This window comes from Alligator mississippiensis, chromosome 8 (genome assembly GCF_030867095.1).
Source record: "Alligator mississippiensis isolate rAllMis1 chromosome 8, rAllMis1, whole genome shotgun sequence".
NCBI classification, from domain to species: Eukaryota; Metazoa; Chordata; order Crocodylia; family Alligatoridae; genus Alligator; species Alligator mississippiensis.
In genome coordinates this window covers 5,234,622-5,251,281 of record NC_081831.1, presented here as the reverse complement: position 1 = coordinate 5,251,281, position 16,660 = coordinate 5,234,622, and the positions used below count along the sequence as shown (strand labels likewise).

The 16,660-nt window shown below is 39.9% G+C and overlaps 1 protein-coding gene across 2 annotated transcripts in view; it reads right to left on the bottom strand.

The window, feature by feature from the left end:
- The window catches only part of PRKCA (protein kinase C alpha), a 319,404-nt gene that overhangs the window by 301,938 nt on the left and 806 nt on the right, over positions 1–16,660 (bottom strand). For both annotated transcript variants that reach the window (XM_059732039.1, XM_059732041.1), the window contains exon 2: positions 13,775–13,806. In XM_059732039.1, coding sequence (XP_059588022.1) covers positions 13,775–13,806 — 32 coding nt within the window. The remainder of the gene's footprint in view (positions 1–13,774; positions 13,807–16,660) is intronic.

The window sequence follows — 16,660 nt, the reverse complement described above, 5'->3', positions numbered from 1 at the left end:
TCACACCCACATATTGGATGGCAGCTGTCTCCTTCTAACTTCCATTCCAAAATGAATTCCAATAAAAAAGCTAACTTGTAAAGCGAAAAACAGCAAAGAAAAACCAATACAACTGGTCTACGTGGAATTTTCTTCATCAAGTAGGTTTAATTCTAAAATAAATTACCAGAAGATACTAGACTAAGTCAATCTCTGACCAACTTTGGGGGACACTGCCTTGCCCACAAGAGTGCAGAAAAAAGTGATCCGATACCAATGAATCCAATGAGTTCAATAACATGCGACTCCATCCTGCACTACTCTCTAGGCAGGGCAAGTTCAAGCCCATATTGGCATTGATACTAACAACTTCTTGAACACTTTTTTTTCCAACATGCACCCAGAGGTACATACTGATAATTAAGTATATAAAACACTGTCAAATAGAAAAGAGCAAAGATACAGTCTTTATTAAGTCAACAGAATGACATGTTTAGAACACATTCCAGAGAGATTCAAATTGTTTTTACTTTTAAGAAAAAATGAGGAATGAAATATTTGTGCTTTGGAAGACAAGTTATTTTTGGAATGAGTCTCCCATCAAAATAATGGTTGTTACCGTCAGTCTGCAGCTAATAGGCACATTGCCCACATACATTAGTAACATAAAAGAATTGGACCAAAAATGGACCTCATTGACTTCCATAGAAACCCACTGAAATGAATAGAGGTCATTAATATAACACGACAGAATTAAGTCCTTTTAATATTAACATATTCTGGCCAAAGAAAGATATGATAATGGTATATGAGTAAGTGTTGAAACACAAGCATAGTTAACCCAGTACATGCCCATTCTTGTTCATACTCTTGATCGGCACACTTTTAAAATGTGAAAATGGTTAAAATTTTTAGAACTGATGTCACTAATTATTATCATCATCTTTGAATGCTATTTTGAAAAATTACAAGTACCTACTATACATAAATTTTAATTTTTATGTAAGTATGCTTCAGAAGAAATAAAAGTTTATTCCAATTCGATTCAGAAATTGCTTTCTATGCAGATTTCAAACTCAAGTGTGTAAAGGGTTTTATGAAGTTTTATTTTTAGATAGAAGCCAAAACATGTGCAAAAGCTGAAGCGCCACTCATACTTTATCCTGTTTTGTTTTTTTTAACAGGGGCAACATTGTAAGCAGCAGCTGCATATCATGTTAAACACCCGGAGAATTATTAAAGAAGCAGATCTTTAAGGCCCTAATTCTAAAATGCAAAGTTGCTGTAGAAACCCCTACTGACCACTCAGTCTCCCTTCGTTAGACTTCAGCTCCAGTAGTATGAACGAAGTGTGTACATTTTAAGAATATGTAGAGGCTAACATGTTTTTAAATTACTTGGCACATACGGCATGTTTTCTTAAAACATTTTTGTCATGTTTTATTTTAAGCCCACAGGATGGACTAGCAGTGTTCATCTTTATTTTTAAATATAAAAAACTGTGGTAAGGCATATCAAAGCATTGGTAAGCCCAAGACTACTATTGTTTAACCTGACAAACTTAAATCTTCATATTCATTATTCTGGTTCAGTTTCAATCCAGATCAAAAGGCTGCAGAAGCCCTCTGGCATGATGGTGAAGGCCAGAGAACAGTAATAAAAATGCTGACAAAGCCTCAAAATTATAAGGCCACAGTCTAGTCGTGTTACAATAATATGCAATTTCAGGAAAAAAAAATATTTCAGTAGGAAGAGAAAAAACAAAAGCAAAGGCAAAGCCAGGCAAAAAGAAGCATGCATAAATACATTTGAAGAAACTGTCAACAAAATTACACCCCTCCCCCCCACTCAGTACAATAAAGGCCAAATTATGCAGCTGCACAAAGGACCAATCAAAACTGGTTCCTCTGTTTATTTGACTTTTAGCCAAATCCAGTGAAATTATAAACGAAACTATATAGACAAATCATATTTAAGGATGCTGACAGACATGGGAGGGAAAAAATAACCCTAAAACCTGCACTTTCCTGGAAGAAGAATTGCGTCAGTTTGACCTGGCCCCCCCCCGGCATCTGTATAGTTCTCACGCTTCAGCGGGGCTTTTGGGCACTTTTAATAGGTGACTGAATCAACTACTAGATAAAAGTGCCAAAAAAGTCCCACTGAAGCACGTAAGCTATACAGACGCTGGGTGAGCCAGGTCAAACTGACGTGATTCCTCTTTTGGGTGTACGCGATGCTTAGTGCTGGGGCATCCCAAGCTGAAAGTAAAGCACTGTTTGGGTATTTTTCCACGTCTGTAAGCACACCCAATGTTTGCCTGGCACAGGGACTGCCTTCTACAGAAAATCTACAAAACAGGTTTCATTTTCCGTCCTGCTTTTTCAGGAGCAATAACCTGTAAACATCTAATGACCAATTCCTGAGCATTCAAGACTTCTTGTCTTGCACTTCAACCAATTTTGACCTTTTTTGGCAAAACTGAGTTTTCATTACCTCTCAGGATTTGTCTCTAAGGACTATTTCCAACAAATCTTTACTCACATGAGTACTCATCTTCACTTTCATGCCCATAATGGGAAGAATTATGTGACTAATGGGTGGGGGAGGGAGGCTAGGCCTTTAAAAGGTTTTATTTATCACCCATCCAAAAATGAAAGAAATAAAGTTAAAAACTAAAATAAAAAGATACATGAACCTCCCTGGATCTCAGTTAAGAAATGCTGTTCTGCAAGTTCATTTGCATTAAATGTACGATGACATGGTTCAATAATCAGCATGTGTTGTGGTGTTTTGTTGTGCAACTGTGCAAAGCCCAAAGGAAAAATAAAGAACGTACTGAAATTGTCTGCCCAGGACTAAAACTGGTTTGTCTGTCATCTCTGAATCAGGTATCGCTCACACATACTTAATTAGAAAGTGCAGGGCTTCACAGAAACACAGACGCGTATCCAGGGCAATGAAATAGTCATTTGCTTTAACTGTAAAAATTACCAGGGTAGCTACCTGTTTCAAGCAAAAAAAGGTCACACGACAAGTATAGGAAGGGGGAAGATGGAGGTACTGCTCTGAAGATCATTCAAAACAATTCAAGAATATTTTTTCTTCTTAGAGTGATTCAAAATGTAATTCTTTCTGTATAGGCCTGAGTCATATCTTAAACAACAAAAGGCAATAAATATAATAACCCCAGATTTTCCCACGGAAATTTACTTGGAAAACAAGTAAATGACGCACTTTCCTATTTTCATAAAGCATTTTTACTCTTTGAATAAATTAGAAGCTCATTGTCATGCACCTGTTTTTATTTTACTTTATTTATAGCCTTTCCTATGGTATGTATCATCATAGTATCTGAGCACTTTACAAACATGAAAGCACCGCTAGGAAGGAAGGAAGGAAGGATGGATTATATACCCTTAGCATATAAAAATAAGTTGCAGAGATATTAAGACCCCAATTCCAGCAAAAACCAGTAACTTCACCAGGAGTCTTACAGTGCTGCTCTTAATGCAGGATGAGAGTGCAAGTAACTTAAAATCATGGAGAACCACTGACTCAGAGAAATAGGGCTGGAAGGGACCCCCAGTGGCCAGCTAATCCAACCCCTGCCTGAGCCAGGAGCATCCCTATCGAAACCCTATTACCAAAACTACAGTCAACCCTGACACAACCACAAGACATAACACCCTACCTAAACTGCCACAGGTAAAGCCGGGGGACCACAGCAGCCCATGTTTTGCTGCTACGTGATTGTTAAAATACACTCGAGAAACCTGAGAAAAAGGGCCATGCCCTCCACTAGAGGAAGGCAAAACCCCCGCAGCCCATACCAATCTACCCAAGGGGTAAAATTCCTTAATGACCCCAAATATGATGACCAGTTTGACCCTGAGTGGAGGGGCAAACCCTCTAGCCAGAAACTTCTGGGTTTAAGTCCCAGCGGGAGCACTGGCACACCAGTCACAATTCCCAGCCTTAGCTGCAGGCAACACTCAATGGTTTTGAAGGCTTTTAAAAACAACACCACAACCCCCAAAACATCAGAAGAAAAACCCTAATGCTTGTAGCAACTGGACGGGGAAAAATTCCCTCCCAGCCCCATGTGGCAAGCAGCAAAGCCCAGAAGTGTGGGAAATACCCTACTAGAGCACAGACGTAGCTACTCCTAAATCATCATGAACCAGTGCCTGTCCAGCCTCTTCTTGAACACCTCCGGGGACGGAAAGTCCACAACTTCCCTGGGCATCTATTCCACAGCCTCATCGCGCTAACAGCGAAGAAGTATTATTTGATATCCAGTCTAACCCTACTTGGCTGCAACTCAAACCATTAGCCTGTGTCCTACTTTCTGCAGCACCACAGAAAAGGGTTTTTTTCCTCCTTCTGTCTGGCAGCCCTTCGGCTATTTGAAGATTGCTATTTTGTCCTTTCTTAAGTGCCATCTCCACAAGCTGAATATGCCTATTCCTTTCAAATTTTCCCCACGTGACTTGCCTTCCAAGCCCTTTTTATCATTTTTGTCACCTGCCTGTGGACCCTCTCTAACTTCTCCACATCCTTTTCAAATGTAAAGCCCTAAACTGCACACAATACTCTACAGAAGGCCTAACATGAGCCAAGTAAAGAGGCACAATCAACTCTCATGTCTTGCACCTAATGCTTCGCATCCCAGAACTGCATCTGCCCTTTCATATAATCACAGGGTAGGAAGGGAGCTCAGGAGGTCACATCTAGTCTACCCCCTGCTCAAAGCAGAACCAGCCCCAACTACATCATCCCAGCCAAGGCTTTGTCTACCTGGGTCTTCAAAACATCCAAGGATGGAGGTTTTACAACCTCTCTGGGTTGAGTGTTTCAGTGTTTTACCACCCTACAGGTGAGAAAGTTTTTCCAAATAGCGAACCTAAACTTCCCTTGCTGCAACCTGAGACCATTGCTCATTTTTCTGCCCCCACTGAGGACAGTCCAGCTCCATCCTCTTTCAAACCCCCTTCAGGTAGTTGAAGGCTGCTATTAAATCCCATCTCAGTCTTCTCTTCTCCAGACTAAATAAGCCCAGTGCCTCAGCCTCTCCTCAGAAGTCACATGCCCTAGACCCCTAACCATTTTTGCCACCCTCTGCTGGACACTCTCCAATTTGTCCACATCCTTTCTGTAGTGGGGGCCCAAAACTGGACACAGGACTCCAGATGTGGCCTCACTAGTGCTGAAAAGAGGGGAAGAATCACTTCCCTTGACCTGTTGGCAGTGCTCCTACCAATGCAGCCCAGGATGCCACTAGCCTTCTTCACAACCAAGGCACACTGCCGGGTCCTATTCAGCTTATCGTCCACTGCAGCCCCCAGGTCCTTTTCTGCAGAGCTGCTGCCCAGCCCGTCAGCCCCCAGCTTGTCCCAGTGCATGGGATTGTTCCCTCCTAAGTGCAGGACTTTGCACTGTCCTTGTTGAACCTCATGAGATTTCAATCCTGCAATCTGTCTAAGTCTCTCTCAATCCTAGCTCTACCCTCCTGCATCTCTACGGCTCCCCGCAGCTCGGTGCCATGTGCAAACTTGGTGAGGGTGCACTGTATGCCATCTTCCATGTCTTTGATGAAGATACTGAATAAAACCAGCCCCAGGACCAACCCCTAGGGCACTGCACTTGATACTGGCTGCAAACTAGACATTGAGCCAATGACTACTACCCTTTGAGCCCAATGATCCAGCCAGTTTTCTATCCACCTTACAGTCCATTCATCCAACCCATACTTCCTTAGCTTGCTTGCAAGGATGTTGTGGGAGACTGTATCAAAAGCTGTTTGTAGACTCACGTTGAGGCTGTGATTTACCAATACTCCCACATCCTTCTCCTTAGCGCTGCCACCCAGTCAGGTGTCACCCATTGTGTATTTGTATTTTTTTATTATTATTATTTTCGAGGCCTAGCACCTTGCGTCTGTCAGCACTGAACTTCACCCTGTCAGTGCCAACCAGCTTTCCAATCTATCAGGATTACTCCAAATTATGCTCCTGCCCTCCAATGTGTTCACAACCCTTCCCAGTTTCATGTCACCTGCAAACTTCATCAAGAAGCTTGCTATGCCAGCATCCAAATGACAAATAAACGCAGGGGATAGCGCCAAGCTCAGCACAGACTCCTGTGGGACTCTGCTTGAAACCTCCTGCCATTCTGACATGAGCACATGTATAATTACTCTTTGCTTGAAATTATTGAGCAAACCTGTCTATGCACCTAATCGCAGTTTTGTCTAGCGCACATTTCTCCAATCTGTTTATGAGAAGGTCATGTGGGACCTTGTCAAAAGCCTTGCTAAAGTCCAGATATACTGTGTCCACACCATTCCTTTCATCCACCCAAGTAGTTACTCTGTCAGTGAAGGAGATCAAGTTTCTTTGACATGATTTATTCTTAGTAAATCCATGCTGGCTGCTTGTGATCAGCCTTTCCTCTTCCAGATGCTTAGGATATGCTCCAGTAACTTGTCAGGTACTGAAGTGAGGCTAACTGGTCTGTAGCTCTCTGGGTAATCCTTTTTGGGTTTGTTTTTTACTGTTTTGGTTCTTTTCCAGTTTTCTGGTACCTCACCCACCTCCCACAACTGCATAAATATTATTGTCAAGGGCTCAGAGATGACCTCTGCCAGGTCCTCCAGCACCCTGGGGTGACGTTCATCAGGTTCTACTAACTTTAATTCATTTAGACCCATCAAAGGCACTCTGGCTGTCTCTCCTCTTACCTCACCCCTCAACTTGTCCCCCTCCCTTATCCAAATAATCCCTGTTCACTGTCTGGTTGCAGCCTGTTTTTTGTGAAGGCTGAGGCAAAGTAAGTGTTGGGTAGTTCAAGCTCCTTTGCATCTTCTGGTAAGAGTTCACCCTGACAGTTTTACAATGGACCCACATCTTCTTTTGTCTTTCTTTTCTGGCCAATATACTCATTACAGAAACTCTTCTTGTTGTCTTTAACCGCCCTCACCAGATGCAACTCATTCTTTACCTCTGACTTCCTGATTTTCTCCCTGCAAACTGTGTTCACGGATGTACTAGAGGTCTGGGAACAGAACACAGCTTTCCCCAGTATTACTGTCATGTTTCCTCTTTACTTTGGGTATGTGTTGAGAAGAGAAGAAAAAAAGTCTGGAAAAAAGAAAAGCTGAGTGCAAGGCAAATCTTCTATAAAAAGTAACAAAGGTCATCTATTTTAAAACGTACTTAAGAGAAAAAAACGTATTTAGGTTCTCAACTACAACAGATTTCACTCAAATGAAGTCCTGCTCCTATACAGAAAGTATCCACAAGCACACTTCCACTTACTTTGGTGGAATTTCTCTCTCAACGTCAGGGTTGCAGAAGTGAATACTAAAGAATATGAATAGTGAATATTCAAGAAAACTGTATTACAAAGCTACTCTGAAATGACTTGCATAAAGGGCACATTACAGAAATGCATTGTTCAAAGAACCACTGATAGCATCCCATCTACCTACAGACTTTCTAGGCTCGATTGAGTGTGCCAAGGACTGTCTCCCTTGATATCAATCTTTTATTTTCTCCCCCCTTGATCGCAAGTTTTGGGAAAAGGAAGCAGCAGTGCTGAAATAATAATTAAAAAAAAAAAAAAAGTAAGAAGACAGAAAGAGCCAAGGTACAATCCTCACAGGATGGGAACCAAGCAATACAAGTTAGTGAATGAAAAGGCCAGAAGGAAAAATAGCAAGTTGGAGCAGTCCAGCTCCTTTCACATGCACATAGACAGTACTGACACTTCCTCTATGCAAACTCGAAGAGTAAAACTTGGCATCAGTATGCACTACAGTCAAGGAGTTCAAAGGTCTCCCTTCAGATTAGCGATACAGCACGCAGCTACTATTAGAAGGGTGCTTTTTCCCTTCCACACCATAGAAAACTTCTGTCCAACATATTAAGTTTTCTTTCACTCTCTGAAAAACTAAAAAAAGGCTTAAAACAACTTGACACAAGGACCTTGGTTTATTCTGGAGGAGATCAGAGAAGGAGCAGTAGGTGAAACAGACTGATGAAATGGGTCTTGCACAGCAGTTTCTTTATACGCAGTTAAGGTATCTGCAAGGACTGCAAAATGTCAATGTACCAACTGATTTTCTTATATTATGTGTTTGCGTTACTACAGCAATATCTGGAGGCCTTGAACAAAGTTGGAGATTGTTGTGCTAGGTACTGGGCACTGCATGGTCAGCTTTTTGAACAAGGGTTTATTCATCTAGTTAAGACAAGATGCAATGATGTGTAAAAAAAACGAAGCAATCTCAATACACACTAAAGCAATGGAAAAGGAACAGCAAGAATAGGAAAAATGCATAGTTCAATGGATTATGCATGCTGTATCTGCTTCTCTCCCAGACATGAGGAAGGGCAGCTTGTGCCTGAAAACAACTCTCTCCCAACCATATAATTGGCCCAATAAAACATATCACCAAAAAAACCCTTGCATCTTTTAAAAAGAGAGACATTCATAATCTAGCAGCACCAAAAGAATTTGATTTGCCATTTCTACTTTTAACTATTCAAGTTGTATGTTAAAATACCACCTTTTATTCACATAGCCAGATTGGTGTCCTGCCTGACAATGTAAGCGAAATTGTAATCTGCTTCTACAAACTTCCGCTGACATCTGCATTACAAAACAGCAACCAACAAAAAGCTGACACATAGGGCACCTATACACATGCGGTGAGGCTGCTTCCACATGCTGTAATTACAGTGCGTTAGAGCAGACTCAATTAATGGACTCTGCACTCCAGCAGACTCCAGCATCATGTGTATCAGTGTCCCGACTCTAGTTAAAGCGCCTCTGCCGCCATTTTTCAAAGTTCATTCGACGAGCTGAGCTTTAAAGTGACCCCCACCACCATTTTTCAGCGCAGGGACACTGATACACTCCAGGCACTTTAACTAGAGTTCTACCCCTAAGCATGAGTAGAAACACCTATAAAGATGAAAAAGTCCTGTTTCCAGAAGATGAGTCTCTGAAAACAGCTTAAGCAGACATTAATATTATTTGTTGGCTATCCAAATTAACCATTTTTATGTAGAGTATTCGTTTTTAAACAAATTTTGCAGAGGTTGATTATATATCCAAGTGTCCAAAGAAAAGACATTGACAGTTACACACCCAGCTCTATGCAATGTCAAGTCAAGCACATGATCCTCTCTACGGAGTATCCATATAAAGATCGGTGTGACTAAGAAACCAGAATCCAATCAAAACAGAGTCAACAGAAAAATGTCATTGACTTCAGTGTACTGACTGTCCCAGCTCTCATTTTTCAGCAATATTTTACATCTTGTAAGTTTTGTACTTCTTATGGATACAGTCAACAACCATTCTCCAATCCCCTGTTCACCATAAAACATGCATCTCCCAAATGACTGGCACATAAAACCCACACACCACTCAAAAGATGGAAGATTTTTGTCTTGTACACTGAAAAGAGCTGCAACCACATTACAAAGCTCACATCTAGATTCAAAGCAAAATCTAAAATATCCACAAGTCAGAAGAAATTCAGATGGACTGCTTGTATTCAGGCCCACTTCCAACAGGGTAAAAATCAACCAGTATTTGACTGTTTAAGTACAGATTACATGAAGAATAGAACCTCAGGATGAATGCATAATGTTCTTGATTACTTGCTTTTCTTTTGTATAAGTGTAACAGCACACTTTACAGCAAAGGACAGAGAATTCAGAAAAAGACTCAAAATAAACCAGTTGGGGATACTATTTCCAAGAGTTTTAAATCAGAATTTTACTCATACTTTGTATGTAAATTTTTTTGCATGCACCTTTGAAACTGAAAGCATGTAGAATATAGCTAGACTTTGTTCAGCATTACCAGTAACAGTTAATATCAATGCATGTACAGAAGACTTGGACTTAATTGCTAAGTCTTGGCCCAAACAGTTAGGGTCATCTGGAGCAGCAATATTCAAAAGCAATTAGTTTGTTGTGTTATTACTAAGGACCTTGTTTTTCTTCATTTTATAATTTAAGGCCACAACAATATAGGACAACTTTGACATTTAAGAAAAAATCTCCCAAACTGCAAAATCTGTCTAATGTCAAGTTTCAGTCTAGTAGGAGGTTTCACAAAGAAATGAAAACAGCCTTAAGTAATGGTATCTTATAATGGAAACTCTGACAAGCCAAGAACTATAGATGTCCTAAGTGTTGCCACTATAATAATTTTTCCTTTCTCTCTGTCATTCTGAAATTTTCGTTGTGTTCTTCAGCTATTTCATTCTGTTCTCTAAATGTAGTCACTTTATTAAAGAAAAACAAAAAAAATCCTGTGTTTTTTCTTTAAGCTACCTTATATCTTACAGTCCTTTTAGTTCCTCATTCTCTCATTTTTGATCTCTCCGTTACTTTTCTCTTTCTAGCTTTCACTTGCCTGCCTGCTTTAGATTTACTTCTTTTTCAGGGCCTTTCAATAAGCCAAAGTAGCAATGAATTCAAAATTCAGTATATTTAATAGTGATTTTATGGCAGGTACAATTATAAGTGTAAAAATGAAAAGTAATCCTGCCTTCCAAAGTACAATCATTTGGTTTATTATTAAAAAAAAAAAAGATAGAGAGTTAAAGAGTTCTGCATGGTAAATCAATAATTAATTAACTTCTCATTCCATGTGGATTAAGAGCACTGTCTGACTTTAAAGATGTGCTTCTCTGTAGCATCTTGGATAATAATGTATTTTGTTTACTGTTGCATTGGTAATGTGTCATTGAGTGATTCATTTTATTTGTGGGCTGGGCCTTTAGTGTAGCCTTATATTGTTACCTTGCCCGTGATGCAGTAGGTGTATGGAATAGGTTTGAGAAGGTAAATATGAATGCACAAAGTGAAATATTAAGCTAGCATTCACTAAAGTTGGTTAAATGTATTTAATTCTTGATTTTCCACATGCAACTTTATACTCTGATTTATTAAAACAAACACACAAAGAAGAACCCCATACCAAGCACATACATTTTTTAAAGAACTCTGCATAATTATGATAAAATTCATGGCTTTTTCATTAGCCTTCAGCATGTGAAAGGAAGACATCCCTTTTTACTCCTGAATTTCCATCTCCACTGTGGCAGGACACTGTTGGTGCCTGCCACTTTAAGGACCAGAAGGCAGCAGCCCGCAGGTGCCTGATGAGGTCAGCCATTTTAGAGTCAGGGCTGCCCATATAAACAGGGCATTTCGCTGCTGGGGGCCAGGTAACAACACTGCCTGGCTAGAGGGCTGCAGGGATCATCTGGAGGTAAGGGAGGAGCTGTAGGGGATGGTCAGGAGGCTCCTGGTCCTGGGTATGGCCTAAAACTGCACCCTGCCAGGAGTGGGTGGCCTGGTGAGACTAGCCTGGAGTAGGCCCCCTATTATACCATGCTCTCACTATCCAGTATTTTCTTGTTTTTATTTTTCTTCTTTGCATCCTTCTTTAATGCCATTAGATTTAGCAAAACTTACATTTTCCTTTATTCACAGCAGTTAATGCCACCATGGCCAATCCTCAGGTTTTAAGTCAATTTCCTATTTCAGACTAATAGGAATACAACGGTGTGGCCCAAAATGTAACTCTTTTCCTTTAGTTAAAAAGGAAATGGGCAAGGAGGAAGGGGAAAAAAGAAAAGGAAAATTAACTACTACAGAACTCGTTTTGAACTAAAATGATACAATTCAGTCAAAGCGTCATCGGTGAAAAGGGCTAATTTTCAAGGCAACACACTGTGGCATTATCTAAAAAGTGTTATTTCACTTTCATTGACACTCCCAAAGTTCATGATTTAGAGACGGCAGCAGGAAAGATCAGAGACTACTGTAATTGGTGCACACATCCTTAAGAATAGAGAAATGTGGTATACCACCAAGGATTAGAACCAAAACAAGAGTCTCCTGACTTTTGACCATGTCAAAGTACAGCTAATATGATGATATACAAGGTATCTGATAATATGACAAAGATGCTACTTGGATACAATGGAAAAATGATGTAGGATATCCAAGACACCAGGTAATACTGCCACAAAAGCAAAGACAAAGCTATTATTACCACATCTGCCATAGTGCAATTTCTTGAAAAATTATAGTGTAACATGATAACCAGGACTGGCCCCTGTCTACACATTGGCCCTTAATAAAGAGAACAACTCTTAGAATATTAAAATAAATTAATTCAATAAGCTTAAATGTAGAATAAACTCCAACCATAAAAGATTAAAAGTTGGAAAGAAGAATCGCCATGATGAACCTAACCCATGTATCAAGTAGTCCACTTCCTAATGTTTGAAAATGGTGAGAATCAGTTGCTTCAGAGGAAGATTAAAGAAATCTTGCATAATGCAGTTAGGGAATAACCCTTCTGTAGGCAAAGCTTCCTCCTCACAGTTAGTTTTGGCTTACGAGGACATTTTAAAATATCTCAAATATGATTTAACTCAACTACCTTACTTTGGAGCGGGGGAGAAAAGAGAGATTTTGGACGGAGTGTGTGATGTGCTTACTTTCTGAGCTAGCTCATGCCCATTCTCCAACTCTATTCCTTGCCAACTTGACCATATACAACTGTTCCTACCTGAAGTTTCCCTAGATACTCACCACTGCTTGAGAATCTCATAACTCTGTGTTTGTTTTCAATTAAAAAATAAAATCAGTACTTGGAACAGAAAAATGTGGGTTAAAGAATAAGTAAACAATCATAAAAGGTTTAACCAGCCAAATGGCCAGAAGGCTAGCTGATGGGTACACATGAAGCAACAATCGAATAGCTCATTTATCAGAAATTAAAGCATATCGATACATAGAAACACATGAAAAGCTCTTGGCAACTGTGCAGTTTATAAAGCTTACAATGGTATGAAACTATGTAACACTTTACCACCTATCCTAGTATAACAACTTCCAGTTGCTAACAAGTCATGGTTATTGTAATCATAGCAATGCTGAGAGCAAGTTATTTATATTCACCATTTTAAAAAATCAGTATACCATACCATATAGCTAGGTGTTGCAGAGATTAAAATGCAGGCAAACCAAAGACCTATTTGTCTTGTATAATGAATGCAGATTAAAAAAAACAAAATGACTGGGACATGAAAAGAAAAACCATATGACTAAAAAGTGATTCCATTTTCCAGCACACCCACACAAGCAGTGGCTTCTGAGAAGAGGAAAAAATAGTCTCTGCAAAATACCAAATGCATAAAAATTCTTTTAATAAAAAGTTCGAGGCCACGCCGCATAAAGATTATATCAGGGTTGTTGGCCGTAGCCGTGCTGGTCTAAGGACATGGGCAGACAAAGTTCTTTGGGTAAATGTGATATTTTTTATCAGACGAACTAAATAGTTGCAAAGATTGGTCTTTGCAAGCTCTGGGGCACAAACACCCTTCTTCAGGCAAAAACACCCTTTCTTTGCCTGAAGAAGGGTGCTTGCGGCTGATAGTTTGCAAAGAACTATTTTTGCAACTATTTAATTGGTCTAATACAAGCTATCACATTTACCCAAAGAACCGTGTCTGCCTATAAAGACTATATGACATTCAATTTGAGTGCTAAAGAAACTTCCTGCTGGCATCTTTTACATTTTTTTTAAAAGTAATTTTGCTAATTAAACAATACTCGCTTCCAATTTACACAAGAGATCATTCGGGAAGCTTTCAAAAGTATTTGCTTCCTTCTTGCTATGTCTGCCTTCCTTTGGGTGGATTTAAAATCAAGAGTGACATTATTTGCCAGTCAATAAAACATTTGTGATTTACCTTGGCACTGAAATCCTTGCTTCCCAAACCCCCTGCAAAGAAAAGAGAGAAAAAACAACTTTTAAAACACATTTAGTTATTGATTCTTTTCACTAACATAGAAAATTCTCATATTCAAATATATGATTACAGGTTTTGATAAGAAAGCAACAGATTTAATAATATAAATCACATATTGTCCTATCCGTGTCAAAATGAAAAACAGCAGCGGCAGCTTCCAAATAACACAATTTTCAGCTTCTGGCAACACTTTTTATTCTGTCTTATTTTTATTATTTCACAAGAAATTTTGGCTCCACAATGAGTGTCATCTGTGAGTATTATATAACATCATAATTCATTTCACAGCTATACTTAACAGTGATGCTATAAATACTCCAATTGCTAGAGAGGCTATAAAAAGAAACATGTTTGGATTCTAAATTGAACTTTACCGTCCACATCGAGATTCAACAACACGCACTGGCTTGAAAAGAAAGACACCAGCAAACTGATGCAGGTAGTGGCTGGAGGATGGTGGCTTGCCCGTGGACATGTCTTACTGAGTAAAAGTTCAAAGACACTTTTGTTCACAAAGAAATGTTAATAATGGCCCCTACATTAATAATGTTGCTACTGTACTTCCTGGTTTCTTGAATGATTCCCATAAATTATAACTATATAACATCTCAATTCTTTTGTTGTACTATGTACATGCTTAAGTACATATGTACAAGTATGTATAAATACATAATGTTTTACAGTCAAGGCAAAACACTACCTTGATTCTTCATGTTGGATTTTGACATTAATTGCTCTCTGCCAACACAAATAAATGTTTCAAGTTTCTCATTTATGAGAGTTTACAAGTATTCTGTTTTTTTCAAAACATTTTCCATTTGTCACGTAGCTGAGAGGGATCATGGTGAGAGAGAGAGAGAACTCATCAAAACCAAAGACCAACATACAGCAAAAGATGGTAAGCTGCATAGGCCTCTTTAGCCACAATAAGGAGGATGTTCAGTTGTAAAAAATTACAGCTAAAAAAATAACAACATTTTCTTCATACCTAAATGTTAAATTGATTTTGAGAAGTTAATAATTTAAAACTCCATGTAACCTTTCATAAAAAGTTATTTCAAACTGAATAGTGAACTGAGTGTTGATCTTACAGAGACACTCACTTTACAAAAGCCATCCCACTGCTACCTGAATGCGTTTACCTACCGCTGTTACATGAGATGTCTAGGATTAAGGAATTCAAACAGGATGATAACTTTATTTGTTTTTGTCTACTTTGCCTGTATTTTGTGTACAGGTAATTTCCCTGTTTGGGTAAATCACTCTACAAGACGGAAGTGAAAGTTATCTTTTAACAATATACAAATAAAAAACCAAAAACTGACTAATAGGACTAAGAACCTGAAACTATCTTTAGCTTCTTTTTTTTCCTTTTTTTTTTTCTTAAGTGACTATTTCTACACAACTGTGATCAGATACTCTGATCTTCCTTAGGGTTTGGGCTGAAAGGTGATGGCTCATAGTTCAGTCAGTTTTATGCAGTCGAAAGTATACATGTTCTTTTTTAACTTTGAGTTTCACATGCACACAAGAAAACTGTTTGTTAGAAAAAAATTCCATCAATTTGCAACTCTAAAAAAAACAATTGGTTACTTGGCTGGATTCTTAAGTGGCAAATTAGAAAAGAAAAAAAAAAAAGGATAAGGACATTATTCCATTAAAAAAATGATAATGATTGTACTTGACACACTCAAATTATCTGAAATAGTCATCAACTCCATTTTAATCTCTGCTGTTCTTTAGGAAATAGTTCTGTGAAAGCTCATTCAACAGTCAGGTGTGCCCTCAAATACTTCTGCGTGTACCCTGTGACCGAGCCAGCCTCACGGGTGGGCGACGCAGGCAACTGCGCAGGGTGCCCGGTCAGGGGAGCGCCACCCTGCCCGCCCATCCCTGCCTCCAGCAGCTGCTCAGGAGGAGCTCGGCATGGGCTGGGGGCTGTGAAGCTGGAAGCCCTTTCCCCAGCCAGGTCCTTGAGGCACCACCATGGGCAGGGGCAGTGGTGTGGCTCATTTGCCCCCTGCCCATGGGATGCCATGGCCCGGAGGACGGGAACGAGCCAGTGCAGCCCGTCCCTTGCCCATGCCGAAGAGCAAGGCCCTGGGCACCCCCTTCCCCGAGGCCGTGCAGTAGTTTTGTGTGCCTTCACGTATTTCTGCATATGCCACATTCGCTGTGCTGCGTGCGTTAAAGTATCAATACTTCACCTCACTTTAAATCAGCCAAAAAACAAGTGTACCGATACTGTTGCATGCTGCGTTAAAAATATTTAAGAGCTTCCTTGGTTTCCTAGCGGGGACTGACAAGTCAACAGAGTACAATTACGCTTGCCACCTGCCAGTGACAGGATATCCTTCCACTACCAAATGCATCCTGTAATCAGGTACCTTTTATCATGACAGCGTTTAAGAAACAAAAAGAGAGAGAGAGAGAGAGAGAGACCTGCATTATTTATCTGTACAAACACAGGCGACAATAATCTTGTAGCGTTTCTTTCACACCTGCCAACTCTTTTTGGATTAATTTTAAAGCAGGTTTGCGGGGTTGGATTTTGGGGGGGGGGTTTAATTCCCTTACTTTGATTCAATTTAGTTTTGCAATTGAGCGGTCACAGATTGACAAGCCAGATCTTTTTTTTTTTTTCCTTTTTCTACCTCGCTCTGCAGTGCGTTTCAGCAGTTTCTCCCTGACCCTAGGTCTTCGGTTGGACGCCTTCCCCCTCCCACACGTCTTTTGTGCGTGCTAGCGGGCTCAAAGCGGGTCTTTCCCTCGGAGCACGGGTTACAGCAAAGAGGGAAAGGAAAGACCGTGGAGTAGGCCGTGCGG